Source organism: Phaseolus vulgaris, chromosome 5 (assembly GCF_000499845.2).
Source record: "Phaseolus vulgaris cultivar G19833 chromosome 5, P. vulgaris v2.0, whole genome shotgun sequence".
In the NCBI taxonomy this organism is placed as follows: domain Eukaryota; kingdom Viridiplantae; phylum Streptophyta; class Magnoliopsida; order Fabales; family Fabaceae; genus Phaseolus; species Phaseolus vulgaris.
This window is the reverse complement of record NC_023755.2, coordinates 19,409,697-19,436,709: the sequence shown is the minus strand read 5'-3', so window position 1 is coordinate 19,436,709 and position 27,013 is coordinate 19,409,697. Positions and strand designations below refer to the sequence as shown.

The 27,013-nt window shown below is 43.5% G+C and overlaps 1 protein-coding gene across 1 annotated transcript; it reads right to left on the bottom strand.

Moving 5' to 3' along the window:
* Positions 1–755: 755 nt before the first annotated feature.
* Positions 756–26,434, bottom strand: LOC137835253 (probable leucine-rich repeat receptor-like serine/threonine-protein kinase At3g14840). The gene is made up of 3 exons (XM_068643672.1): positions 26,225–26,434; positions 25,842–26,016; positions 756–1,787 (listed from the first exon to the last, which is right to left on the bottom strand). The coding sequence occupies exons 1-3, from the start codon at positions 26,340–26,342 to the stop codon at positions 1,706–1,708; spliced, it is 375 nt and encodes a 124-aa protein (XP_068499773.1). The 5' UTR covers positions 26,343–26,434; the 3' UTR covers positions 756–1,705.
* Between the last annotated feature and the right edge of the window lie 579 nt (positions 26,435–27,013).

Genomic DNA, 27,013 nt, shown 5'->3' with positions numbered 1-27,013 from the left:
CTCCTTGTGAAACGATTGATAGGCCTCGTCCCCCTTAGTCAACCGCAAAACTGCTCCCGCAGTGTTCACCGACGAGGTCTCCTTCAGAAGGGTTGGGTTAGCCCAGGGGTATAGAGTTTTGAAGTCTGGCAGAGGGACGGGGGCTCCTCCAGTGTTAGGTGGAGTCGCCTGAGCCGGGACAGGTTGGGAAGACGCAGGCCTCACAGCCTGCGAAGACGAAGCGCCACGAACTTGTGTTGGGTCGTGTGCTTGTGAAGGAAGGTTTCGTGCTGAAGGAGGTGGGTTCGGGGTAATCTTGGTGCGAGTCATGATAGCAACTGCAAAGGAAGAAGAAAGGAAAAATGATCAGGGGGTTACAGAGGCTGACTCGATCATAGAAGGAAGGTGAAGAAAAAAAAAAAGCGAACGAATGTATGTTCGTTGTGACGATCGACAAAGCCCTAAGTTACGCAGAAGGAGAAATGGAAAAACAACCCACAGCGTATGCACCAGGCAGTTATAGGATGATGCAAATCGGTGAAAATGCAAGGAAACCCAACAGATGAAGGAAAGTAGTTACCTTTCGATGATCAGGAAGACGGTGAAGGGAGATGGTGATCTAGAGCGTTGAAGAACGTCGAGAGCTTTCGCAGAAGGGAGTGGGAGCGTTTGCAAGCACGAAGAAAGTGATGGAACAGTGGAGCGTAATGGGTTTAAGGGTTTTCGAAATGATTTTAGGAAGTGCTAACGGCAGATGAAGAGAGCCGTTGATGAAGCCACGTGTCGAGCGATGAGTGAAGGGTTTGGTGGAGCGTCAGAGCAGCAGAAAGTACAATCGCTTGGAATTCTGCGTCAGTGCCACGTAGATCGGTGTTAACGAAGGCTCTTTCAGTCTTTTCGCTAGACAAGTCTTCGCTTAAGACTGGGGGGCTTGTGTACCGCCCTGATGGTCGGGTATGATGACGTGGCATCCTGCTACGGTGTAGGCGTGTTGACAAGGCGCCAGGTTGGCAGATAGGAAGGAAGTCGGGAGGCACGTGTAGTCGCCGATTGTTAAGTTGGCGTGTTCCGATTCCAGATTGCCATAATAGGCGATCGCCAGGTTGAAGATCAAGTCGCCAGATGTAGATTCAGGCGACCTAGTCATTGGAGATCGCCAGAGCGAGCACATCGCCGAAGATGAAGGGGAAGCAGCAGGTTATGAAGGCGGCCGGCGAGACCACAGGGAGGATGTATGAAGGCCCTAACTCGCCAGTTCCAGTAGAGATCGCACTCCTAAGTTAGCTATGCACTGGGCAGTACCATGCATAAGTAACTTAGCCAAAATAAGAGTAGAAGCAGCGCCAAGTCAGGGAGCCTCCAGATGATGGCACGTGTACGGTCGGATGCGAGCCACGTGTCCAAGTCTGCAACTGCCAGGAGAGAGAAAGCCACCAGGTATATAAGAGCTCTTAACAAACTTTCTGAGGTACGCACGTTCAGTTCATACACTTTACGCTTGCGAGTGATAGAGCTGATTGTGAGAGAGGATTTGCACGGTTCTTGTTCTTAGTATTTGGTGATACCGTCACTGACTTGAGCGTCGGAGTGCGATCGGCCGCAGCGGCGCCGTGTTGTTTCTTTGCAGGTTCTTGAAGTAGATCCCGGAAAGGAACGGAGGTGAGAAGCGGTGTGCACGTCGATCCTTTGACGAGGCATTCTCCAGCGTTCCGGTCAACAGGCAGGATCAACTACGTTGTTGCCATGTTATTATCGTGGTTGCCATTGTTGTTACCTCTAGATCATCATTATTGCACCTTCGTTCTTCACTGTAAAAGAAGAAGAAGAAGGAGAGAAAACTCATTCTGAACAATTCTTTCGGGAATGCGTTACATGTGATGGAGGACCATTCATGTTAGGACCTAGGGTCATGACTAGAAGATTCAAAAAAGAAGAAACTTAAAAGATTATCTTCTCGAACAGAATTAATTGTTAGTTTGTTTAAGGTGTAAATATAGGAAAAATAGTATAGTTTGTCCTCCTTAAACCCAATGCAACTCTAAACCATTTGTCTATGTCCGACCAATTACTCTTACTTTTGTTGTCAAAGGCTTTGCATACATCACTGTTAGATTTTTCTCTCATGTCTTTTCTCTTTGTCCTATTTAGAAACCCCAAACCCCAAATTTGCTTGAAATTATTTGTTGGTCACAAAGGTTGTTTCTTTCTAGTCCAATTGGTTTGGGGCCATCTATACATTTGGGTTTGAATGTTTGCTATTTCATTATGGCAATTACTTCTTGCACCCACCTCCATATGGATGTTGGAAATGTCTAAAATGTTTATGCTTGGATTGTGGAATTCAGAAACATTTGAATTACACAATTTAAAATATAACTTTGGATCTGAAAATACATTTAAGATTGCATAATCTATAAATGCATTATGGATTATATAATTCATAATATATTTTTGGATTTCTAGAATGTGTAATCCGGAAATGTATTTTGGATTAGATAATTTAAAAATGTATTCTAAAAACATAATCCAAAATATGTTTTTGGATTTCCTATTATATTTCACATTAATCTGCAATACGTTTTTAGATTATGTAATTTGGAATAATTTTTTAGTTTTAGATTGCACAATTGAAATAGATTTTTAGACCATGCAATTTGAAATGTTTCCAACAGAATAATTTGGATTTTTTTATGTTAAAAAATGCTAAAAATCACCCTTTTGTTCCATTCCATTTTCCCAAAGTTATGGTAGTCGTCCTCGCTTACCTTGTGCATGTTGAGCCATATCTTCGGCACACACATCTTATATGTTGCAGCCCAATTCATTTACCTATTTTGTCATTTGGTCCTCAAGTTGTGTGTTTGGTTGGACTTTTACTTCTTGCATCCCTATAACTTCTAACTACACCCCATAATTTCCAAAATTACAATTTTATCCTTTGTAAAAGTGACTTCTAGATTATTTGTTCCAAAAATATTTCAGCTTTCTAGAATTTCTAGAGCATGATTTTTGAAACAAAATTTCCAGAATAGGAATTATAGAATAAATTTTTTGAAACAAGCTTTATAGAATGCATTAAATAAATTTCATGGAGGACTATCTGGAAGAACTCATGTTGCCCCCCTAACAAGAGCCATGACAATAGAAGATTGGAAGAAGAAGAAGAAGAAGTAGCTCGAAATACTCTCTTCTCGAAGACAATTAATTGTTGTATGTTCTTCCAATTTCTTTAGTCTTGTAAAAATTGTATAGAGTAGCATAGGCTTTATTTTGGGCTTGTATTTGGTCCATTTTCTTGGGTCAATTTCATGGGCCATGTTGATGTGAGTTGATTTTAGGATTGCACATTTTTATTGGTTGCACTTTGTTTATGTTTTTTTTCATATTAACAATTATGGTGAGAAACTCAAAGAAGATTCCCACTAGACACGAACTTAACCAAGTGGTTAAGTGTGAAGGTTGACTTCAGAAGGGTAAAGAGAAAAGCAAATAATTATATAGTGATTATGATGATGAAGGTGCAGAAACTAACATAAACAAAGGTGAATATGGCAAAATATGGACTGAAAATAAAGATGGTTGGCGCAAAGATGAAGCAAAGAGGAATAAAGGAAAAGATGAAGAGATAGAGAGAGCTCAGGGAGAATTGAGGATGTCACACCATTTGGAGTAGAGGGACTCCAAGATGAGTGATGCAAGAGCCGGCACTTGGTATATTATCCAATCAAGATAAGACCTAGATGACTAGAGCTGCCACTTGAGATATTACCCACCCAAGATAAGAGCTAACATGAGCTCACAAGTCTCACAAAATCACTCCTGTAGAGTTTCTTTACTATTCAAAATCAAGTTGTGAATACATAAGGCAAGACACCTTATTTATAGGAATAGGTGCCTTGGTGGGCAAGGGTAAAATGGACAAAGGTAGGTTAAAAACCCTAATTCTAGGTAGCCCATTTCGCTAAGTACACTTCCTTTTATGCTATGTGAACTTACTCTAGCCTATTTTGCTATTTGGACCGTCAAAGTGAGGCCAAATTATTCACAAACATGTTTTTGTCTTTTAAGAAGACCAGAACAAAGAACATTTAATGTTCTGGTCTATGCCCAGTTCTTCTTCTAAGGTTCGTCTGATATTTGGTGGGACCTTGTCTTAAGTATTGAGATGACTGCTCACAATGTGAATTGTCTCTTGAATCCTTGGTCATCTTCTTGACTACTTGGATTGTATCACATGTATTAGGCCAATTAGAATAGGGTGTAAATAGAAAGAAAAAAAATGTAGCTAGAGTTATAATTGGGACTCCTTGGACCCAATACAACTCTAGACCATCTAAGGTGCACAAATAAATTACTAGAGTGCAAATTGAAAGCATAGAGTGGCAAGGAAGGCATGAAGGTCCACATGTCATCCCTTCAATGGAGAAGATTCCCATCAATACCAAAATGTCAATTGTCTTGATGGGAATGGAAAGGATCATCTCCAATTAGAGGATGATACTTGTCAACCTCTAATTTGAGAGGATTTGCTCCAATTAGAAAAAACCACTTATCCTTCTATGAGTGGAGAGTTTTTAGGTTTAAAGTTTGCATTTTGGTTTCCCTTAGCACTATAAATACAAGTGCAAGCCTTACTGTACATGAGCTTACAATTAATTAAAGAATTACTGCCCAAATTTGTGCACATCTTGTCTTCTTTGCTCATTATTTGCTAGCACTAGTTTTGGTGACTAGCTTAAAATTTCGTAGGAGTTTGCCTCACCTCTTCTAAGCCCCATTTTCATTCTCCATTGCACCTTTAACTCACGGTTTTTATCACCCATCTAAACCACAAATTCCCTCCATATTCCTCACCCAAATATCTAAACCAAAAGAACAAGGCAATGCAAGCTAGGATTGCATTAGAATGAAAAAGAACGAAGAAGGGAACTAATGCAAACCTACAAAGACCACAAAAACAAGTCCACAAGAAGATGACCAATGATGCCAACTATGACGGGTCATCTCAACAAGTAAAGGAAGACCTCATAAGTAGGAGGAATGGGCAAGGTCCAGAGCACTTGAAGTTCTTTCTACTAGTCTTCTTAAATATTTAGAAAATGTTATAAATAAATTGGGCTCAAATGTGAGGTCCAAATAGTAGAAATAAGCTAGTATAAAGTGCCTTTAGCATAGTAAGGGGTGTGGGTAGCATTCTAGCTTGTTCCTAGTCCATTTGAAGGCATTTTGACCTAGTTTCTAGAATGAGAAGCCTAGAATACGGGATTGACTTAGTCAAACCCTATGACTGCCCACTTTTTCTCTTTTCCCATTCTACCCTCTTTTCTTCTTTTCCAAGGCTCCTAAATCTATAAATAGGGAGGCCTACCTCATGTATTCATATGTTGAACAAAGAGTAAAGTTACTATACACAAATTGTGTTAGAATTGTGAGTGAGAGATTCTCCTCCTAAATTGGTCTTATCTTGTGAGTGTTGTGAGCTTTCAAGTGGCGGCATCTACACTTATCTTGGATTCAATTCACCATCCAAGTGGCGTGCTTCCTCACAATTCCATATCTCCTAAGTTTCCTTTCACTTATCTCTTTTCCATTCCATTTCCATTCCTATTTTCAATTGCAAAATATGTATTGTTCTTGTTATTGTTCTTGAATTTCAATTCGGTACATGTTCTTGCACATCTTGTGTTTGTTAAAATTCAGCACCTATATTTGTCATTCATTATCACCATTAATTGTGTTTTTCCTTTGGTCTTATGGAAATGAACCTTCACATCTACTTAACACTTGTTAAGTTAATGTCCAGTGGGAATTTTCCTTAGGCTTCTCACCTTTATTTGTCTAAAAATCTAAATCTAAGTAAAGTGTCACTAATCAAATGAATAATCCTAAAATCAATTCACATCAGGAACTCAATCAAAAAACAACAAAAAATGATGGGAAGAAGACGAACTTGATCAAGTAAACACCTTTGGACCCTCACAAATTTTTGTATGGAAGGTGTTGAACAAGATGCTTTGATGTCTCCAAATCTGTGTGGAAAGCTTGAAGACCCTGTGGATGCGTGTATGTTGTCTAGTAGCTTTTAACTTGTTAATTCACTCCTTGAAATGATCCAAGCTCATTTGATCTTTATCTCTTTTGAAAGAAATGTTTTCTTAAAAGCTGAGAAATTTTTATTCAGTTGTTTTTCAAATCAACCAGTTGAAAAAGCTGTTACTTAAGGAATTGAGGATAAGACAAGTTTTTCAACCTGATGAATTATCGAAACAACCTGTTGTTTGACACTTTTTTAAAATGATTTGGAAAAGCTTTGCTTTATTTTCTCTTTGCTGACAAACAGACACAATCGGTAATTTCAATAAAACAACTAATTGTTTTTATGAAAACCTTAACAGAAAATTTATTTCAACCTGATGTTTTGGAAAAAAAACTGTTGTTTTTATAACAAAATTATTTTATGTGTTTTAAACTGTTTTAAATGCTTCCAACTGCTTTTGGTTTCTAATCTAACAACTTTGACCACTTGATTGAGTTTATAAAAAGGTTGTTTGGCATTCTTTTAAAGTCTCTAAGAAAGAGAGATTCTTAAAAACGTTTTTCAAGAAATCAAGAGTTTTGGATCATCACAAGTGTGTGGAATAGGATTGGGTTTTGTATACTTTTGAACTATAGCTTTGTAAAGCCCAAGTGTATTCTATTCTCTTCACTTTGAACATTGTACTTCTGTGTGTTCTTGTATAAGGCAGTTTCAGGAAATTGTTTATGAAAACTGTGTTGTTGTGAAAGAGTGGTGTGCGTTCTTGAGGGGTTCAAGATCATCACTCTTGGTGTGTTTTGTAATCTATGATTGATTACATAGTGAATTCCCAATGGTTAGATGAGGGCTGGATGTAACTCTTGGTTAAGAGTGAACTAGTATAAACCTCTTGTGTGATTCTCTATATATCTTCTATTATTAATTGTTTTTAACTCTGTTTTATATTCTGCTGGTATAAACAACCGATTGTTTCAAGAAAACAACAGGTTGATTTTCAATAAATAACCTTAAAACAAAAAATTTATTAAGTTGAATAGAAAATCAATTGGTTGATTTTTCAAAACTTTTCACTCTGCTTCCAAACTTTTCACAGATAATCTTGTGAAAACTATTCACCCCCCTTTTGTTTAGGCCACTAATTTTAACAACTGGCATCAGGAGTTGAGTTCTTGAAATTTAATCAAGTTTCGATCCTAAAACCTTTTTAAAAATGGCTGAAAAACTATCCTTTGGGGAGGGTGCATCTATAAACAGGCCACCTTTATTTTGTGGACTGAACTATCAATTTTGGAAGGTAAGAATGAAATTTTTTGTTAAATCAATTGATAGAGGAATTTGGGATGCAATCACAAATGACCCTTTTATACCTAAGCTTGGAAAGGATGATGTTTTTATTGTACTAAGATTGAAAATAAAAAGGCCCAATATGATTGCATTGCAAAGAACATTATAACTTCTACTTTGAATTCAGATGAATTTTTTAGGGTCTCTCAATGTGGATCTGCAAAGGAGATGTGGGACATTCTTGAAGTTACCCATGAAGGAACAACTGATGTGAAGAGGGCAAGGAAGCATGCCTTGATCCAAGAGTATGAAATGTTTAAGATGCTTAAAGGAGAAACCATCTCGAATAGGTCTTGGCAATCAAAGGGAGGAGTTGAACATGAAGATCCTCAAATGCTTGGATAGGTCTTGGCAATCCAAGGATTTTGACCACATTGACCATTGCCTCCTTGTTTGGAAAGCTAAGAGAGCATGAGCTTGAGAGGAACCAGATTAATGACCAAGAAAATGAAGAAAAGCATGTGAAAAGCATAACTTTAAGAGATATTGATCAAAAGGGTGTTCAAGAGTCAAGTGAGTGCAGTGATAATGAGACACTTAACTTGTTCACTGGAAATTTTGGCAGGTTCTTGAAGAAGAACAGTTGGGACAAGAATCTACCATCAAACAGGTATAATAGCAAGAAAGTCAATGAATTTAATTCTACAAACTATACTTGTTTTCGATGTGGTAAACAGGGTCACATCAAGGCTGATTGTCCAAAAAATGAGAGTGAAGAGAAAAGGGCTAACAAGAAGTTTGAAAAGAGAGGAAAAGCAAGAAGAGCCTACATATCTTGGAAAGATAATGATGATTCATCCTCAAGTTCATCATCAAAGGAAGACGAAGAAGCCAACATGTGTTTGATGGAAAAGGAAGAATAAAAATCAAACAATGTAAGTTCAAGCACCTTTATTAATTTTGAGAATTATAGCCAACTTCTTGATGCCTTCAAATAAACTCATGAGAAAGCTAACAGGCTGGCCATATTGAATAATCGGTTGAAAAGATTAAACAATTGGTTGGAAAATAGAATCAAGACCTTAGAAGAAGAGTTAAGCAATTCAAAAACTGATTTTGAAAACCTGGAAATGATTTACCAAAACTCTTCTTATAAGTTTGTTGATTTAAGATTTTGTGAAAATTGTGAATCTCTTCAAAAGAATGTTCACTATCTTTTAAAAATTATGGACAAGTTTTCCAAAGGCCAATCCCAATCATGAAACTATTCTTACTTCTCAAAACTGTGTTTTTGGCAAGGCTGGATTGGGGGTTTAATCCTAACAGCAAGAACAAACCATTTTAAAAACCTTTCTTAACTTTCTTTGAAAAAAACCTATTGTTTTGTCGAAACAACCGGTTGAAATTTTCTTTTATTACATGCAAAGGGGTCACACTATTAGTTCTGCAAAGTGAGGAGGTTTTCTGTTCCCAAAGGTATTTTGAAATGGGTTCCTAAGGTTTCTAAGGTTCCTAATGTTCCAGTTAATGCCCATGGACACAAATTCATAAAGGGACCAAACCTTGCTTCTTAATTTCTCTCTTTTAGGTATTCTTGGCAGTCAAGGAAACATTGAGATCAAAGAAAAGGTGCTATGGGAAAACCAACCAAAGCAATGATTGTCCTTATGTTTCAAGTGTATACATCTTACATATGATCTTGACATGTCAAATAGATTCATGACCCATGTAAAGTAACTTGTACATTATCTTCCTATGCATGTGCCTCATATGACCAATTGAACATCTAAACGTTTTTTCTAGATTAAGTTTGTTGAGGTTATTTTTGTGCAAAGGTATGAATAAATTGCACAATGCATTCCTCATCACTTTGGAAGATAATCAGTTTTGAAAAATATTCACTTGCTGTCACAGTAAAACAACCGGTTGAATGTATGAAACAACTTGTTGTTTTGCCTCTGCCACCTCTGAATAAAGCTGGTATGACTGATTTCGTATGGTTACAACTGTTTCTGCTTTTCAAAACCAGTTGTTGGTGAAATATGCAATAAATGTGTCTCAGAATCTAGTCATAAAGGGATATATTCTGATCATAAAGGAATATATTCTATTGTTTCTTGGAAATTCAAGTTTTCTTATGAATGGTCAAGTTTTCTGTTGCTTTTTCTATTAGGACTGACACACTACCTTTTTCCCTCTACTAAAGATTCTTTTTCGTTGGAAAAACAACTCACTAAAAGCCAATTTATCTTGGTCAACTTTTTCTTATATATGTGTGAGATTTCAATTGTATTTTTTTTTATATAAAAACCTTTTTTTTTTCTGCAACCTCACTTAAAATTGGTTGTTTGCACTGCCTCTTCACAAATTCATTTATGCATTATGGCCTTTTCATCCCCCCTCACTAAAAAGGAAGAAAAAATGTGCTACCAAAAGGGTTGGACATCTTGAAAATTGGTTTTCAGGTGACAATGAGAAAATTGAAAGTTTTATGTATGAGTCAAGCCGAAAAGCCATCAATAACCCAAAATTGATATCCTTCAACTGGCTAAAGGAGTAGAATCTCAAGGATGTGAGGAATGTCTTGAAAGATCAGAAACTAAGAAGGTTTCTTGAGATGTCTAGGAACACTTATCCAGATCTTATAAAGGTATTCTACACAAATCTACTTATTGATGGGGAGAACATGTATTCACATGTCAAAGGGGTAGATATGGAGATCACTCCTCATGTGGACTGCTATTACGGGGCTGAAATACACTGGGTTAAGGATCAACAAATGGAATATATGTTGAACAAGGGCTTTGATGTCTCCAAATACATGAAGATTGGCTGAAGGCTTAGTTGTAGCTTGAGTGTGTTGGTTCTGGGTAGTTGAATTTGTAAATCCACTTTTGGTTAGAATCCAAATCTGATTTAAATCAAAACCTTTTTGAAAAAGAGTTTTTTCTAAAGAAGTGAAAAAAAAATCTGTTGTTTTATTGTTTCAATCGATTGTTTGACACTTAGTGGGTTTTGAAAAGGATTTGAAACTATTTGACTTTGCTGTTAAACCAATTCAATCGGTTGTTTTCGTGATCTCAACCGATTTTTTTTGTTTGAAAATCCATAACATAATTTTGTTAAGTTTGGTAAATCTGTTTTAAATGTTTTAAAACTGAATTGGCTCTTGCTTTAAATGTTTTTAACAAACCTTTGGAGTATATACAGGTTGTTTTACGCTCCTAAGAGATAGAACACAGATTGGAGAATTTAGATTTGACAAAGTGGCTTAAGTTTTCAAAGATTTACTTTAAACTTTTGGGTTTTCTCAAAGCGTGGAATATGATTGTTGTTTAATCTTTTAATTTGAGTTTAATCAGATGTAATCCTTTCACTTTATCTTTTGTATTTCTGGAATACTTGTGGTGTGTGTGTAGAATCAAAGGTTGTTCTTAGTTTTGTGGTGTAGTTGCCAAAAGAAATGTGTATTCTTGAGAGGTTGAAGATCTCTTCTTTTAGGTGTGTGTGTTTTGTAATCAGTGATTGATTGCATAGTGGAATTCTGAGTGGTTTCTGGGGACTGGATGTAGCTCTTGGGATAAGAGTGAACCGGTATAAATTTGCTTGTGTGCTTATCTCTCTCTTTCCCTGAACTTTTTAAATCTGCTTTAAAGTTGTTTTTACTCCCTGCTGATAAAAACAACTGGTTGAATTGCAAAAACAACGGGTTGATTTTCTGTAAATAAACTAAATCAGTTTTGTGCTTTGGTTTCCCTAGTTTCTTCCTTTTGTGATTCTTCTTTGGCTTTCATTATACCTTTTAAATTTTAAAAAATCTTTTATAAACAATTTACCCCCCCCCCCCCTTTTTGTTTAAGGCCATAACAATATAGGTGTGGTGGAGGACTTCAACAAAATGCAATATTATGTGAGCTGCCTTAAAATCCCCACTTGAAAGTGAAGAGTTTTTCTATGGGTGGCTTAAAACTAAATGAGAGAATCATTGTCTTCATTCTATCATGGATGCTAACTCCAAGGGGGAGTAATCACTCGGTCCTCACTGAAGAAGATCTTGTTCTAATCTACTACATAATGAAGAACGTCAAAGTCAATTGGATCCATATCTTCAAGGAGCACATGCAAAAATCTATGAGGTTAAGTGACTATCATTTCCTTTATGTTGCTCTTATATCTAAATTTCTTCAATACTTTGAAGTTGACCTTGAGGAAGAATTGTTTGAGGTGGTGAAGCTATCTCATGAAATTAACAATGGATCTCTTAGCAAAATGAGATTCATCAAGGTTTGCAACAAATGGGTGAGTAAAGATGAAAAATAGGTGGGTCCTTCTTGTGGAGATCAAGCTGGAGCAAATGATGAACACCAAGTTGCACCAAATACTGGAAATCATTTTGAACCTGAACAAGAAGATCAAGGCACTGTGAAACCTGTAGAGCTGGTCCAAGTGCTGGAAATGCAGATGAATATGATATGCATATACTTGTGGGCTATAAGCCACCCATTGATCGTGGGATTCCTATGTCACAGTTTGAAAGGTTGATGATCAATCGCATGGACAACATGGCCAATGATCAAAGGAACCACTATGAGTTCTATGCTGCTAGGTTCCAACATCTTGAGGAGAAAATTGAAGTTGTGCAGACGCAACTCTTTGAATTCCAGTATGGCAAGGATGATTGAAGAGTTTAGTGTATCAATTTCTGTTTATGTTTATGTTGTTGAACTGTTTCCTTTCATTTTGTTTCTGTTGTTTTCTTTTATTGTCTTTGACTATTTGTGAAGACAAATAGGTGGAGAAATTAATGGTTTCTTGGTTGTAATTTTGGCTATTCTATGGTGTTTAAGTCTGATTAAAACTATTGCAATACCACACTCTCATACACCATTTTCGGTTGCACAAAACATTGATTATGTTGTTGTTACTGCACTTGAACAATTTGGATTTTTTTGGTTTTCTGCATTTCTGGTTCTGCAGAAACTAGTCTTGAGTGTGGCTAGTGAAAATGTTTTGTCCTGCTACTATACTTGCTTTGTATCTATACAAATTCTATTTTGCAGGACCTTTCAAGTTCAAACACTGCAACACAAACAAACCAAGGATTTGTCTTCATCAAATAGGGGGAGATTGTTGAATAAGATGTTTTGATGCCTCCAAATTTGTGTGGAAAGCTTGAAGACCCTGTTGATGTGTGTGTGTGTGTTGTCTAATAGATTTTAACTTGTTAATTCACTCCTTGAAATGATCCAAGGTCATTTGATCTTTATCTCTTTTGAAAGAAATATTTTCTTAAAAGCTGAGAAATTTTTATTCAGTTGATTTTCAAATCAACGAGTTAAAAAAGCTGCTACTCAAGGGGTTGAGGCTAAGGCAAGTTTTTCAACCTATTGAATTATCGAAACAACCTGTTGTTTGACACTTAGTGGTTTTCAAAATGATTTGGAAAAGCTTTGCTTTGTTTTGTCTTTGTTGTCAAACAGAAACAATCGATTATTTCTGATCCTGCCGGCAACTCGAACGTGGAGGAATCGCTTCGTAGCACTCTCTGCCCTGTCTACGCGACTGCGTCTTCTGCAGAATCACCCTCAGAACCTTCTCTTGCTTCTCCAAACGTGACCTGCAAAACACACAGACGGCGCCTCTAGCGGCCGTTTGCACTCCGACGACCAAGTTAGTCCACAGGACCACCAAAGACTAGAAAACTAGTCGCGTGTGTGTGAGAACTCTTGCACTCTGTTTTTGTCTCTCCCTCACTCTCACCCTGATTCTCTCTTTTATCTCTCTTTCCCTGCTTCTGGGCATAACAGAATTCTGTTATGCTTTTCTGGCATGTGTCAGAACCCTGTTACGCTTATCAGAGAAAGCGTACCTTCAGAATCAGCAGTGGGGAGCGTGAGAGTCTGTGCATGTCTGCGCGTCTCTGCGCTTGGCTGCGCCTGTCTGTACCTTTAGTGGTACGGAGTGCTCCTTTGTCTGGACCGCACCCCTCTCAGATGATGACACGTGGGGCCTGCAACTCACATCTAACCACACACGTGTCACTTACTGGAAGGGCTCTAGCGCTTCTCTTTGTGTGCCTAAGTTACGCCCTTGCGGAGTAATTTAGGATGTTTCCCTTATCTGGGCAGATCGCATACTCTTGGGAGAACGTCGGGTGTGGCTGGTCTAGGCACACTCACCAAACGTTGCTCTCTGCGTATACAGCTTACCCTTCACGATGCCATGCACGTAATGGGTTGAGGGAATCACCAACCACTGACTGGTTTACTAGTTCCCTCAGGCCACTCTCGTGCATGATTCCCTGAGGTGTGCTCATGCGAGATCCATGCGTAACGCTCTCGCTGGGAACCTCATTCCCAGTTTAACTGCGTGTAACACGAGACCCCGATGACAATACCCCGATGACTGATCAGTGTTTATCTGTTTCTCGCGTTCTGCCTTCAGGCGTTAGTCTGAGAACTGGTCTGTTGGTGGCCACTTGGCTACTGACCACTGATCACCATTCTGGATGATCTGTCCCCCGACCTCTCTGCCGCCTGATCTGTCGGTGGTCACTTGGTTACTGACCACCGATCACCTCTCTTGGCGATCGTCCCCCTGACCTCTCTGCCACCTGGTCCACGTGTCACCCTGCGAGTGGTCCACGTGGTTCTCTGATGCTGACGTCATCGACTACCGATGACCGATCGGATCACAAGCCCCCCAGTCTCGAGTCGAGAACTCGTTCTCAGCGAAGAGACTAAGTGGTCGTGCCCTCAGTCCACGTGGCAAGTGGGGCCGCCTCACGTGCCACCTCACGTGCTGCTTCTTTAACGTTTGGACTCCCTCTCTTAATCTCGCGACACGTGGCCCCATCAACGGCCAGCGTTGTGCGTCGCTAGCGCTTCTCTTATTCAAATTGGCGCGCCCTTTCACTGTTCCTCCATCTTCTTCATTCGACTCCCAAACTCTCTGCGAACTTCTCCTCTGCGCACCCATCTTTCTTCGAGTTTTCTGCTTCAAATCTCTTGCGATCATCCAAAGGTATGGTTTTTCTTCCTCCTGGCCCTTTTTTGGTCATCTTTACCGATTGCATTTACCTTTCTCGTCATCATGCATTCATCTTCTCCTTTTCCTCTCTCTCGACCCGCGCTAGGGTTTTTTCACACTCTCACTCTGGCTTCTGCTTCTTCTTCTTCCTCTTTTCACCTGGGCATCTCCTTCTCCTTTCCCCCCTCTGTTTTCACCGAAGCATTCATCATTCCCTCTTCTTCCATTCATTCTGACTTTTTCGTTTTTCCTCCATTTGTAGCTATCTCGCGATGGCTCGCTTGAAACAAACTGCGCGCATCCTTGCCTCTTCTTCTGGTGCACAGCCTTCCGCGAGTGCGCCAGCTCCACCACCGCCTGTGGCCACCTCCTTCCACGACAATGCCAAGGTCTACGAATGGGCTCCCATGGCATTGCTCGCTGAAACCTTCACTCTACTGCCCGAGGGCCATCTCAAGTCCCTGCTAAGTCGCAATCCTGATGAGCCTTCCTGCTCCATCGACAGGGAGAACGACTTCAACATTCAAATCCGCATCCCTCCTCGAGGGATGCCTATCTGTGCGGATGACAGGGCCACCAATGGGGTGCCCTTCGTCTTTGTCTACTCCGCTATCTTCAAGAGGTTGAAGCTGCGCCTCCCTTTCACCTTCTTCGAAAAGGAGCTGATGATGGAGTTAAACGTCGCGCCCTGCCAACTCCATCCAAATGCCTGGGCCTTCATCCGGGCATTTCAAATCCTCTGCAGCTATTTCGGGCACAACGCCTCTGTGGATGTGTTCCTCTACTTCTTCGAAGCGAAGAACCCTGGGGACAGGTCCTGGGTCAGCCTGAACGGGGTTGCTGGGCGGGTGCTCCTGGGCCTGTACCAGCAATCCTTCAAAGATTGGAAAGGCAGATTCTACATGATATCTGCTACCCCTCAAAGTCCAAGTCTGCTCGAGGGGTACCCCCTCTACTAGGTTCCTGGAGTTGAGTTCAAGAAATCCAGGGACCTCGAAGCTATGGCCCCCTATGAGCGCGAGCTGTGCGGGCTGCTCCTGGGGGCCAAATACAGTTCTGCTCGTCTCATCAAAGACGAGTTCGATGTGGTGGCCTTAAAGAAGTACATAGGTAGCTCTTCCTTTCCCTCTTAGGATACCTGCACCTTTCCATGCATGCTTTTATGTGTTTTTTAACTTACTTGCATACCTTGGTCATCTAACTCTTCCTTTTTCCATCTATGCAGACTCAATGTCGGGGAAGGACAGGAAGCTAGCTTTACTGGAGCTTGCCAAACGTAGGGGAGCCAAGGGCACTGGCTCCTCTTCCTCTACAACTGAGCCCATCGCAGCCCCCCCACTCTCGGTCGCGCCAGCTGGAGGCCCCGAGCAAGGGAAGAAAAGGAAAAGGCTGGTGAAGGCTTCCATCTCAACTGCTGCTGCTGCTGCTTCAACTGAAGAGGAGAGCTCAGGCTCTCCTCTTGTACACCGCCAAAGGAAAAGAGGGGCAGTTGAGGGGGCCTCATCTCTCCAGCCTGGAGAGATTGAGGTGGTGGAAGTAGAGGAAGGGTCTTCCCCTCCTCCCTGCGCTCAAACTGCCTCAGAGCCTACCAACCTTCCTTCTCCAGGCCAGCAGTTGCCTCCAACTGCCAAACTGCCATCTTCCCCCCCAGCAGGCCAATCACCTGGTCCATCCGCACATCCTGCTGGGGGTGCTTCTGCCCAAACTGGGGGTGCACCACCACCACTGCTGCCAATCCCTACCGCCACTGCTGAATGTGGTGGGTCTAGCTCGCGCCCAAGCGCTTCTGGGGCCACCCACGAGAATTTCAGCAGGGTCATCACCCTAGTTCGACAGCTTATAAGTAACCGGGAGCTCATCGAGTGGAATGGTGATGAGGTTGACATGCACCTGGCAAGGCAGGTGGTGCTCTCTCTAGAGTTCTCCACCCAGCATCGCAAACAAATAGCCCTAGAGAAGAGGGTGAAGGAGCTAGAGCACGACAAAGAGTCACTGCGAAGTGACTTCGAGGCTGCTCAAGGGTCCGTTGAACTGATGCGGGGCATGGTGGAGAAGGCTAGGAGGGAATACCTAGCGCAGGTCCAAGAGACCATCAAGACGGAGATCTTGATGGGGCAGATGGTGAGCTCTTTGGACTGCGAGGTGGTGGAGCTTAAGGCCGAGACTTCCTCCCTGCGCCAACAGAACACTCAGCTATTGGGGGAGCTCGAGTCCACCAAAGAAGCAGCTGCTGCTGGGGAGAAGAGACTTGAGGAGGTGGTGGGCAAACTGTCTGAAGCTGCCTCCTCCCTTGCTGCCGTCACCACTGAGAGAGATGCTGCGGAGGCTTCAAAGCAAGAACTGGAGGTGGAGAAGGCTGATTTGATGAACGTGGGTGCTGATGCCCTTACAGATGGATTCGAGCTAGCACTCGAGCAAATCAGATGCGTTCTCCCAGACCTGGACCTCTCGCAGTTCAGCATCTACCATGAAGTGGTGGATGGAAAGCTCATCCCCCTTGCCCCTTAAACCCTTCTCTTCTCTGTAAATTTAGCTTCTGCACAGTTTTTCTTTGCACTTTGGAATTGTATAAGACTTGGCTATGAATGTAATATCTCAATGCTTCTTTTCTTGCATAAGTTTCTTCCCTTGTATTTTCTTTGAGCTTCACTTATCTTTATACACGCGACTAACTGTTAACTAACTTAGGTTCAGCGCGATCTTGGGCTTTACCTTTCCTTTCGCACACGACTAAGTGTTAACCAGCTTAGGCTTAGCGCAATCTTGAGCTTTGTCTTTCACTTTGCGCGCGACTAGCCAATTACTGACGTCTCATCAGTGATCGTTCTTTAGTCTTTACTTAGCTTTCTCTGTCGCTCTAGCGCTAAGTGAATAGAGGACTTTGACATCGATCGCTCAAGGTAATGCCTCGTCTTGGGGAAAGAAAAGTGTTTCTCGCTAACCCCTCTTACTTTCCCCAAGGTCATCACCCTTTGGCGGGTTGAGTCGCTCATTCCCTGCCTCACTCCTGGGGTGAGAAGGGTTTCAGACTAAGAGTCTTACTGGGCCAATATTGGTGTATGCCAAGTGGGTAAGGACGTTTTGTCAAAACCTTTCCTTTCCCTCCCTTGGTCTTACTAGCACCCCTGGCTTTTCAAACCTTTAACTGCTTGCGCTCACACCTGGGGTGAGGAAGACTTAGATCGGTGCCTGTACTCGCGCCTAGGGCAAGTAGGGCCCAACCAATCACCTGCACTTACACCTGGGGCAAGAAGGATTTCAACTTTAATACTTGAGTACACTTGATATGCTGGAAATTTTTCTTTAATTGGGTGGCCTCGTTAAAAACCCTCCTTAGGGAAAAGAGTGCCCCCTTGTCTGTTCAACTGTTTCCACCACATACAAAGCATGTATCTTTTAGCGCGAGAACGTCATTACTGTACAACTTTAACTGAAATAAAATTTTAAATGGGTGGCGTTCCACGTTCTGGGGATTGCTCCTCCTTCCAAAGTCTCTAGGCGATAGGCTCCGTTCTCCAATGTCTCCACCACTCTGTACGGGCCTGTCCACTTTGGGGATAACTTGTTCTGCATGTCATTCTGATGCGCCTTTCTCATCACCAGATCACCTTCCTGGAAGCGCCTGGGCCTCACTTTAGAGTTGTGCCTCCGCTCTACTCTTCTCTTCACAGCTTCAGCACTGACTCTGGCCTCTTCTCGCACTTCGTCTAGCAAATCCAGATTTACCTTACGCTCTTCGTTGGACTCTTCAACAACGAAGTTCAGGAATCTGGGGGAGCTCTCCTGTATCTCCACAGGAATCATGGCGTCTGTCCCATAGACAAGGCTGAAGGGTGTCTCATGGGTGCTGGACTGTGGGGTGGTGTGATAAGACCATACAATTCTGGGGACCTCCTCTGCCCAGCCTCCTTTGGCCTTGTCTAGTCTTCGCTTCAGCCCCCTGAGCAGCACTCGGTTTGCTGACTCCACCTGCCCATTGGTTTGCGGGTGCTCCACTGATGCGAAGACCTGTTGTATCTTTAACTCTTCACACATCTTCCTCAGCTGATGACTTGTGAACTGGGTGCCATTGTCGGAAACCAGCCTCTTGGGTATTCCGAAGCGGCAGACAATGTTCTTCCAGACGAAGTGTTCAACTTTCTGTGCGGTGATGTGTGCGACTGGCTCTGCCTCCACCCACTTGGTGAAATACTCGATGGCCACGATGAGGAACTTCATCTGCCTTGTCGCCAGGGGAAAGGGTCCTAAGATGTCAATCCCCCATGTATGGAATGGCCACGGGCTATGGATGGACCTCAACTCCTCAGGGGGTGCCTTGTGCCAGTCTGCATGCAGTTGACACTGTTTGCATCGCTGAGCAAACCTTATGCAATCTTCCTTCAGCTTTGGCCAGTAGTACCCCGCGCGGAGTACTCTACTTGCTAAAGCGCGACCACCTACGTGGCTTCCGCACACCCCCTCGTGCAGCTCAGACATGAGTCTGGTGCATTGCTCGCCGTGTACACAGATCTGCACAGGGTGAGAAAATCCAAATCTAAATAGGCTTCCATCTATAAGAGTAAACTTACTTGAACCCCTTTTTATTCTTTTTGCTTCTGCCAGATCGAGCGGGAGTACAACATCTTCTAAGTATAGCTGGTATGGCGTCATCCAGGTGTCGGGTTCCTTCTCCGGATGGACCTCCATCAACTCATCGGTCTTTGAGGGTCGCGATCTCACCCTCGGTGCTCTTAGCGTTTCTTGGGTCAACGACCGATGACCGATCGTTAGATGCTCCATTGACTTGTATACATGAAGCACCTGGTTGTCTGATACGAACGCGCGCGGCACCTTCAGGGTCTCCTGAATGACAGTCCTCTGCTTCCCCCCCTTGCCTGAGCTAGCCAGCTTGGCAAGCAGGTCTGCTCGGGCATTTTGCTCTCTTGGCACGTGCACTAACTCAAACTCGGTGAAGGACGTCTTTAGGAGCTGCACATACTCCAGGTAGGCTGCCATCTGGGGATCCTTTGCTTGGAACTCCCCCGTAACCTGCCCGGTGACCAGTAACGAATCGCTCTTGGCCAGCAGATTTCTTGCTCCCATTTCTCTTGCTAGCAACATTCCTGCGATCAGGGCCTCATACTCCGCCTGATTGTTGCTAGCTTTGAAGGCAAAGCGGAGGGACTGCTCGATCAGTACCCCATTTGGTCCTTCCAGGATGACTCCAGCGCCGCTTCCCTGCTGATTAGAGGAGCCATCCACCGATAACACCCATCGGAAATCTAGCCCTTCTGCAGGTGTCGCGATTGATGATAGCTCGACTACAAAGTCCGCGAACACCTGCCCCTTGATCGGTCCTCGGGGCTCGTACTGAATATCAAATTATGACAATTCTACTGCCCATTTGACCATCCTGCCTGCTACATCAGGTTTCTTCAATACGTTCTGGATAGGCAGATCAGTCATTACCACCACTGTGAAGCTGTGGAAGTAATGCCTGAGTCTTCTGGCTGAAAACACCACCGCCAGAGCAGCCTTCTCGAGGGCTTGGTACCTCGTTTCAGGGCCTTGCAGCACTTTACTCACGAAGTAAATAGGCCTCTGGGCCTGGCTCTGCTCTTGCACCAGGACCGAGCTGACTGCTCTCTCCGTCACAGCAAAATATAGACGAAGAGGGATGCCTACCTGGGGTTTCCGCAAGACTGGTGGGCTCGCCAGGTACCCCTTTAACTTGACGAAGGCCTCCTCGCACTCCTGTGTCCAGAGAAATCTGCTGTTGCGTTTGAGACACTGGAAGTATGGGTGGCCTTTCTCCCCTCCAGCGGACATAAACCGGGACAGAGCTGCCAAGCGACCGGTGAGCTGCTGCACCTCCTTCACCGTCGTTGGGCTCCTCATTGCCACGATCGCCGCACACTTCTCCGGGTTAGCTTCGATTCCCCGCTCTGTCAAGAGGAAACCCAAGAACTTCCCAGCCTCTACACCGAAAATGCATTTCTCAGGGTTGAGCTTCAGCCTGTACTTGGCAATGGTGGTGAATAGCTCTTCCAGATCAGTTGCATGATGCTTTTTCTCTACGGACGTAACCACCATATCATCTACATAGGCGTGTACGTTCCTTCCCAGCATGGGCGAGAGCACCCTGTCCATGAGCCGCTGGTAGGTGGCCCCCGCATTCTTTAACCCGAATGGCATGACCTTGTAGCAATAGCACGACTGTTCCGTCATGAACGCAGTCTTGCATTCATCCATTGGGTGCATCCTGATCTGGTTATACCCCGAGAAAGCGTCCAAGAAGCTGAGTAGCTTTCCCCCCGAGGCGCTATCAACTAGGGCATCTATGCTGGGTAAGGGGTAAGAATCCTTGGGACACGCCTTGTTGAGGTCAGTGAAGTCCACGCACATTCTCCACTTGCCGCTTGCCTTTTGAACCAGTACCACATTCGCTAGCCACTCGGGGTACTGGATTTCTCTGATGTGCCCTGCGGCAAGGAGCTTCTGCGCTTCGTCGTGGATCACCTTCCTCTTCTCCTCATTGAATTTCCTTCGCCTCGGTCGCACAGGTCGAACCATGGGGTCCATCGACAGACGATGGCAGAGGAAATCGGGGTCGATTCCTGGCATGTCGGATGCTGACCATGCAAAGGCATTCATGTGCTTCTCAATCACACCCATGATCAGCATTCGCTCTTCTTCAGCGAGGGATCCCCCTAACTTGAACTTTCTTCCCCCGACGCCCACTTCGACCCATCCCTCAGCTGGGTGGGGCCTTCTCTCGCTGGCGATGACCGCCCTCGCGATCCCTGACTCGCGAGGGGTGATCGCGCCTTCCTCTTCTTCTTCAACTTGGGCTACCTGGGAGCCCCCCACCGCAGCATCCTCCATCCTCTGAGCGCCCTGTGTCTCCCTGACCACCGATCGCTCTTCGCGCACGCCTGGTGGTGGTTTTGTGGTGACGTGGAACACACTTCTCTTTTGCTTCAAGCTGTTCTCATAACAGCGTCTTGCCTCAGCCTGATCCGACTTGATGGTTATCACGATCCCCTCCATCGACGGCAGCTTCAACTTCATATGCCTTGTCGATGGTATTGCGCCCAGTCTATTGAGTGTTGGCCTCCCCAACAGGACATTGTACGCAGAAGGGGCGTTCACCACCAGGTACTTTATCTTTTCAGTGCGGGCTGTCGTTCTGTCAGTGAACGTTGTCCTCAGCTCGATGTATCCCCGCACCTCTACCTGATCCCCTGCAAAACCGTAGAGACAACCAGTATACGGTCTTAGCTGGTCAGGGGATAACTGTAACTTGTTGAATGTTGGCCAGAACATGACGTCTGCCGAACTTCCTTGATCTACGAGTACTCGGTGCACTCGCCTTCCCGCAGTGATGAGAGAAATGACCACAGGGTCGTTGTCGTGTGGGACAACGTCCCATAGATCAACTTTCCTGAAGATGATGTCCACTTCGGGGTAATGACTCTCATTTACCGCATCTACCGCCATTACTGATCGAGCGTATCTCCTTCTCTGTGAAGCTGTGCATCCCCCACCCGAGAAGCCTCCCGCGATCGTCTGCACTTCCCCATGCACAGGGACTTCATGCTGCTGTTCTCCAGTCTGGGATCCTGACGCGCGATCACCTTGCGGCTCACGCAGGTAATCTGCTAGGAAACCAGACTTCACCAACTCTGCCAATTGGTGTCCCAGGGCCAAACAAGAATGAAGTGTATGGCCAAAAGCCTGATGAAACTCACACCATTCATTCTTCTTCCTTCCAAGTACCTTATCTGTCTTCTCTGGTACTCGTAGTCTTGCTGCTACGGCAGGAAGGGCGATGAGATCCGCCAATCCCACCATGAAGTTGTATCTCGGGGGTGCGTTATTCTCCCTTGCACGCCCCCTGCTCTGGTCTTTGCCTGGTGCATAGGGACGAGGTTTTTCCCGCACCTTCTTCCCCTCCTTGGCCTCATGCACTCTTGCTTGCTGTGGCTTTCCTTGCCCTCCACGCGGTCTTGGTGGTGCAACACTTCCTCTCTTCTCAGAAACCTCTGTTTCTGCCACTATGTGCGCCACCGCACGTCGTCGGATCTCTGCAAAGGTGCTGGGATGACTCCTGATGAGAGACTCGCTGAAGGGGCCAGGCAGCACTCCCTTCTTGAACGCGTGCACCAGCATATCTTCATCTTTGCTGGGCAATCTAACTACTTGTGCCCCAAAGCGGTTTAGGTAGTCCTTCAGCGACTCCCCCTGGTATTGGCGCACGTCGAACAGATCGTAGGACACCACTGCAGGTGCCTTGTTGACGATGTATTGCTCAGTGAAGAGCTTCGAGAACTGGGAGAAAGACGTGATGTGTCCTTCTGGTAGGCTTACGAACCACTCCATGGCGATTCCGCTGAGCGTACTCATAAACATTTTGCAGTAGACAGCGTCTGAACCCCCAGACAACATCATCTGGGTGTGGAACGCCGTCAGATGCGCCTCCGGGTCTTCTACCCCCTTGAACGATGCCTTCACCCCCACCAAGTTGGGAGGCACCATGGTTCCCATGATCTCAGGGGAGAATGGCATGGGAAACGCTCTTGGAGGTGAGGGCTGCCTAGACACCCTTTCGTCAACCATGTGTTCCCTCTGCGCCTGCAGCGTCCTTCTCAACTACTCGTTGACGCGATTCAGCTCGTTGTTCCTGCTTTGCGACGCAGCTAACTCCGTCTGCATCCTCTCTTGTTCAACCTTTGACGCTACGGCGTTATCCTGCAGCGTGCGCACCATTTCCAGGACCTGCGCCATTGTCACAGCTCCTTCGTCAGCGGATGGCGCAGGTGATGGTTGTCTGTTTCTAGGCATCTTTCTCTATCAATTGAAACTGATAAGACTCTGGTAAGTCTTTAAAACTGTGGTATATATGGGACAACGATTCACTCGAGCCCCACGGTGGGCGCCAAATGATCCTGCCGGCAACTCGAACGTGGAGGAATCGCTTCGTAGCACTCTCTGCCCTGTCTACGCGACTGCGTCTTCTGCAGAATCACCCTCAGAACCTTCTCTTGCTTCTCCAAACGTGACCTGCAAAACACACAGACGACGCCTCTAGCGGCCGTTTGCACTCCGACGATCAAGTTAGTCCACAGAACCACCAAAGACTAGAAAACTAGTAGCGTGTGTGTAAGAACTCTTGCACTCTGTTTTCGTCCCCCTCACTCTCACCCTGATTCCCTCTTTTATCTCTCTTTCCCTGCTTCTGGGCATAACAGAATTCTGTTATGCTTTTCTGGCATGTGTCAGAACCCTGTTATGCTTTTCAGAGAAAGCGTACCTTCAGAATCAGCAGTGGGGAGCGTGAGAGTCTGTGCATGTCTGCGCGTCTCTGCGCTTGGCTGCGCCTGTCTGTACCTTTAGTGGTACGGAGTGCTCTTTTGTCTGGACCGCACCCCTCTCAGATGATGACACGTGGGGCCTGCAACTCACATCTAACCACACACGTGTCACTTACTGGAAGGGCTCTAGCGCTTCTCTTTGTGTGCCTAAGTTACGCCCTTGCGGAGTAACTTAGGATGTTTCTCTTATCTGGGCAGATCGCATACTCTTGGGAGAACGTCGGGTGTGGCTGGTCTAGGCACACTCACCAAACGTTGCTCTCTGCGTATACAGCTTACCCTTCACGATGCCATGCACGTAATGGGTTGAGGGAATCACCAACCACTGACTGGTTTACTAGTTCCCTCAGGCCACTCTCGTGCATGATTCCCTGAGGTGTGCTCATGCGAGATCCATGCGTAACGCTCTCGCTGGGAACCTCATTCCCAGTTTAACTGCGTGTAACACGAGACCCCGATGACAATACCCCGATGACTGATCAGTGTTTATCTGTTTCTCGCGTTCTGCCTTCAGGCGTTAGTCTGAGAACTGGTCTGTTGGTGGCCACTTGGCTACTGACCACCGATCACCATTCTGGATGATTTGTCCCCCGACCTCTCTGTCGCCTGATCTGTCGGTGGTCACTTGGTTACTGACCACCGATCACCTCTCTTGGCGATCGTTCCCCTGACCTCTCTGCCACCTGGTCCACGTGTCACCCTGCGAGTGGTCCACGTGGTTCTCTTATGCTGACGTCATCGACTACCGATGACCGATCGGATCACATCCTAAATTAGGGAATGGAAGTAAGGGTCTGAATGATCCACGGACGCTGCACCTAACCAAGCATAGCATTGGCTCCAGACAAGCCAAGCTAGTCTGTATTCGAAAAATAAATGGCGGCTAGACTCCTCTTCCACCCCACACAAAATGCATAAAATACTCTCGTACTCTACCCTTCTCCTTACCAAATTGAACTTGGTGGCTAACTTATTTTTCAACACCCTCCAAGCAGTGACTTGGGTCGAAGGCAGAGCTTTAGTCTTCCAAAATTTTCATACACAAAACTGTTCCCCCCCTCAAACTCACCCCTTAAGAAAACATAAGCAGAATTGACCGAGTAAGAAGAACATTCACTGTCCATCCAGACCCAGCAATCCTCCAACTCCAACTCTAACCTCAAACCTTGGAGTTCTGGAAGAAGTTCACTCTCCAAATCCTTTTCCCACTCAAACAGGTTCCTTCTCCACACTAATTTGCACACCCAGACTCCGTCAACCCAATTCCCAAGCTCAAACAGCTTAGGTTCAGCAGGAACATTCAAAGAGCACAACCTCAGAAAAACGCTCTTTAGATTACCACATCCTGCCCAATTATCATTCCAGAAGCTAATAGTCTTCCTATTTCCAATCTACCCCATGACACGATTTTCAAACCTCCTTCCCCAACCCTCCAAGGCCCAAACCTCCTTCAAGTCTTTCCACTAGAGGGACACCTTAACATTATTCCCTCATTCACCCAGACTTTTCCAACCTCCGTATTTGGACTCAAGAATATCCTTTCACATATCGCCCTTGTCCGTCCCTAGACGCCATATCCATTTCCCTAAAAGCGTTATATTGAAAACTTTTAAATCAATAATACCAAGACCGCAATCCTCACGAGGCTCGCAAACTTTCTTCCAAGAAGTCCAAGCAATCTTCCTCCCATCCAACCCTATCTCCAAAGGAATTATCTATGAATTCTTTCTATCTCTTTTAACACACCAATAGGCACTTTATATAAAGACAAGTAAAATAAAGGAATTGGAATGTGTTAATATAGTGAATTTATTTTAAAGATAGATTGAAATTTATTAATAGTTCAATTAAATCATGTTACCTTATGTGTGGTTTTTTCTAATTTTTCTTTTCTTTACATTCTAATTGTTTCATTGGTGGATTTTGTATTATCGTTTTGTCTATGGGTAATAAACATTTATGTCGTGAATTTGATTGAGTTATTCGACAGCATATCCAAGTCAAGTTATTTTTTAATAATTGTATTTTTAAACGTGGACACGAGAATTCTAGATATGCAGTGAACCTTCGATCAATTTGAGTTATATATTTTTTTTTTAAAGTTTCATTTAGATATAAACTGTTCAAGAAAAAAAAAATAGAGAATGAGTGAGATTTACATGTTGGTGACATGACAAACGGTGCTGTTGTTATAGGAGCAACTGCAGTTTACTTCATTTTCACTCCCTTTTACTGGTGCTGCAGTTCTCCAATTTCGTTCTCCACTGCATGGATCCACGCCGAAATCCCAGTCCTTCTTCCCAAGTATCTTAGCTATATCTTCCAGAGCTTTCACTATCATAACAAAATCATCAACAACTTTTATTAAAAGGAACTTTTTTTTCTTACCTACAAAAAACAATGGTCTCTCTCTATCTCTCTGCATATAATATATTGGTATAAAGTCCAAAGAAATAAAAGTCAAACAGAATTCTATAAAACAAAAGTAGCATACAAAAGTGCGATAGTGGTTTTAACAAACTATTGGAAGCTATTAACATACCTTCATCCTGGGGCAGAGTGGCTCCAGAAGCAAAGGAGGAAAAACAAAAGGAAGCAATAAGGAAGAAGAAGAAGAAGAAACAAGGATTACTCATGCTTGCTCTTGCGGATAATTTCATTACTAAACGATTATTTAAGACTTAGAATTTATGAGAAGCAATTAAGTTATGGCAGAAACAGATATAAGTAACTATCTATCTACATAGTGATATAGAAATATAAAAGAGGAGACAATGAGATGTGTGATTGGGAAACATGGTGTTGGAGAATGATCAAAGAAACTGATGACTAGAAAAACGAGTGTTGAAAAGTAAGTCAACTTCAGAATACTTGCTAATTCATGATAATATTTTGATATAAAGGAATAAAAAAAATAATTATTCTCATTACGATTTATGCGATTTTAATTTTAAGAAATACTATGTGTTAAAATTTAATTTATGACATAGATGTATGTATAAATTGAGAAAGATTATTAATGAGAAGTGAAAATAACAATAATATTTAAATTTTAACTATTTTCAGTTCTGTTCTTTTTCTGTTTTCAGGACAAACATATTTAGAATTTCTCTGAGAACACATAATTACAAATATTTTATATATTTATGAGATTAAATTTGACTACAAAAGATCTCAATAATTTAACTGTGTCCCCTTGGAAGATAGTGAATACTCACTCATCTTTGATTGTTCTTCTTTATATTCGTACACTCTTAAAGTTGACTTAGTCAGTCTATCTGTTTAATATCAATCTCTTCACACTCTGTTCAATCTACTGTAACAAAAAATG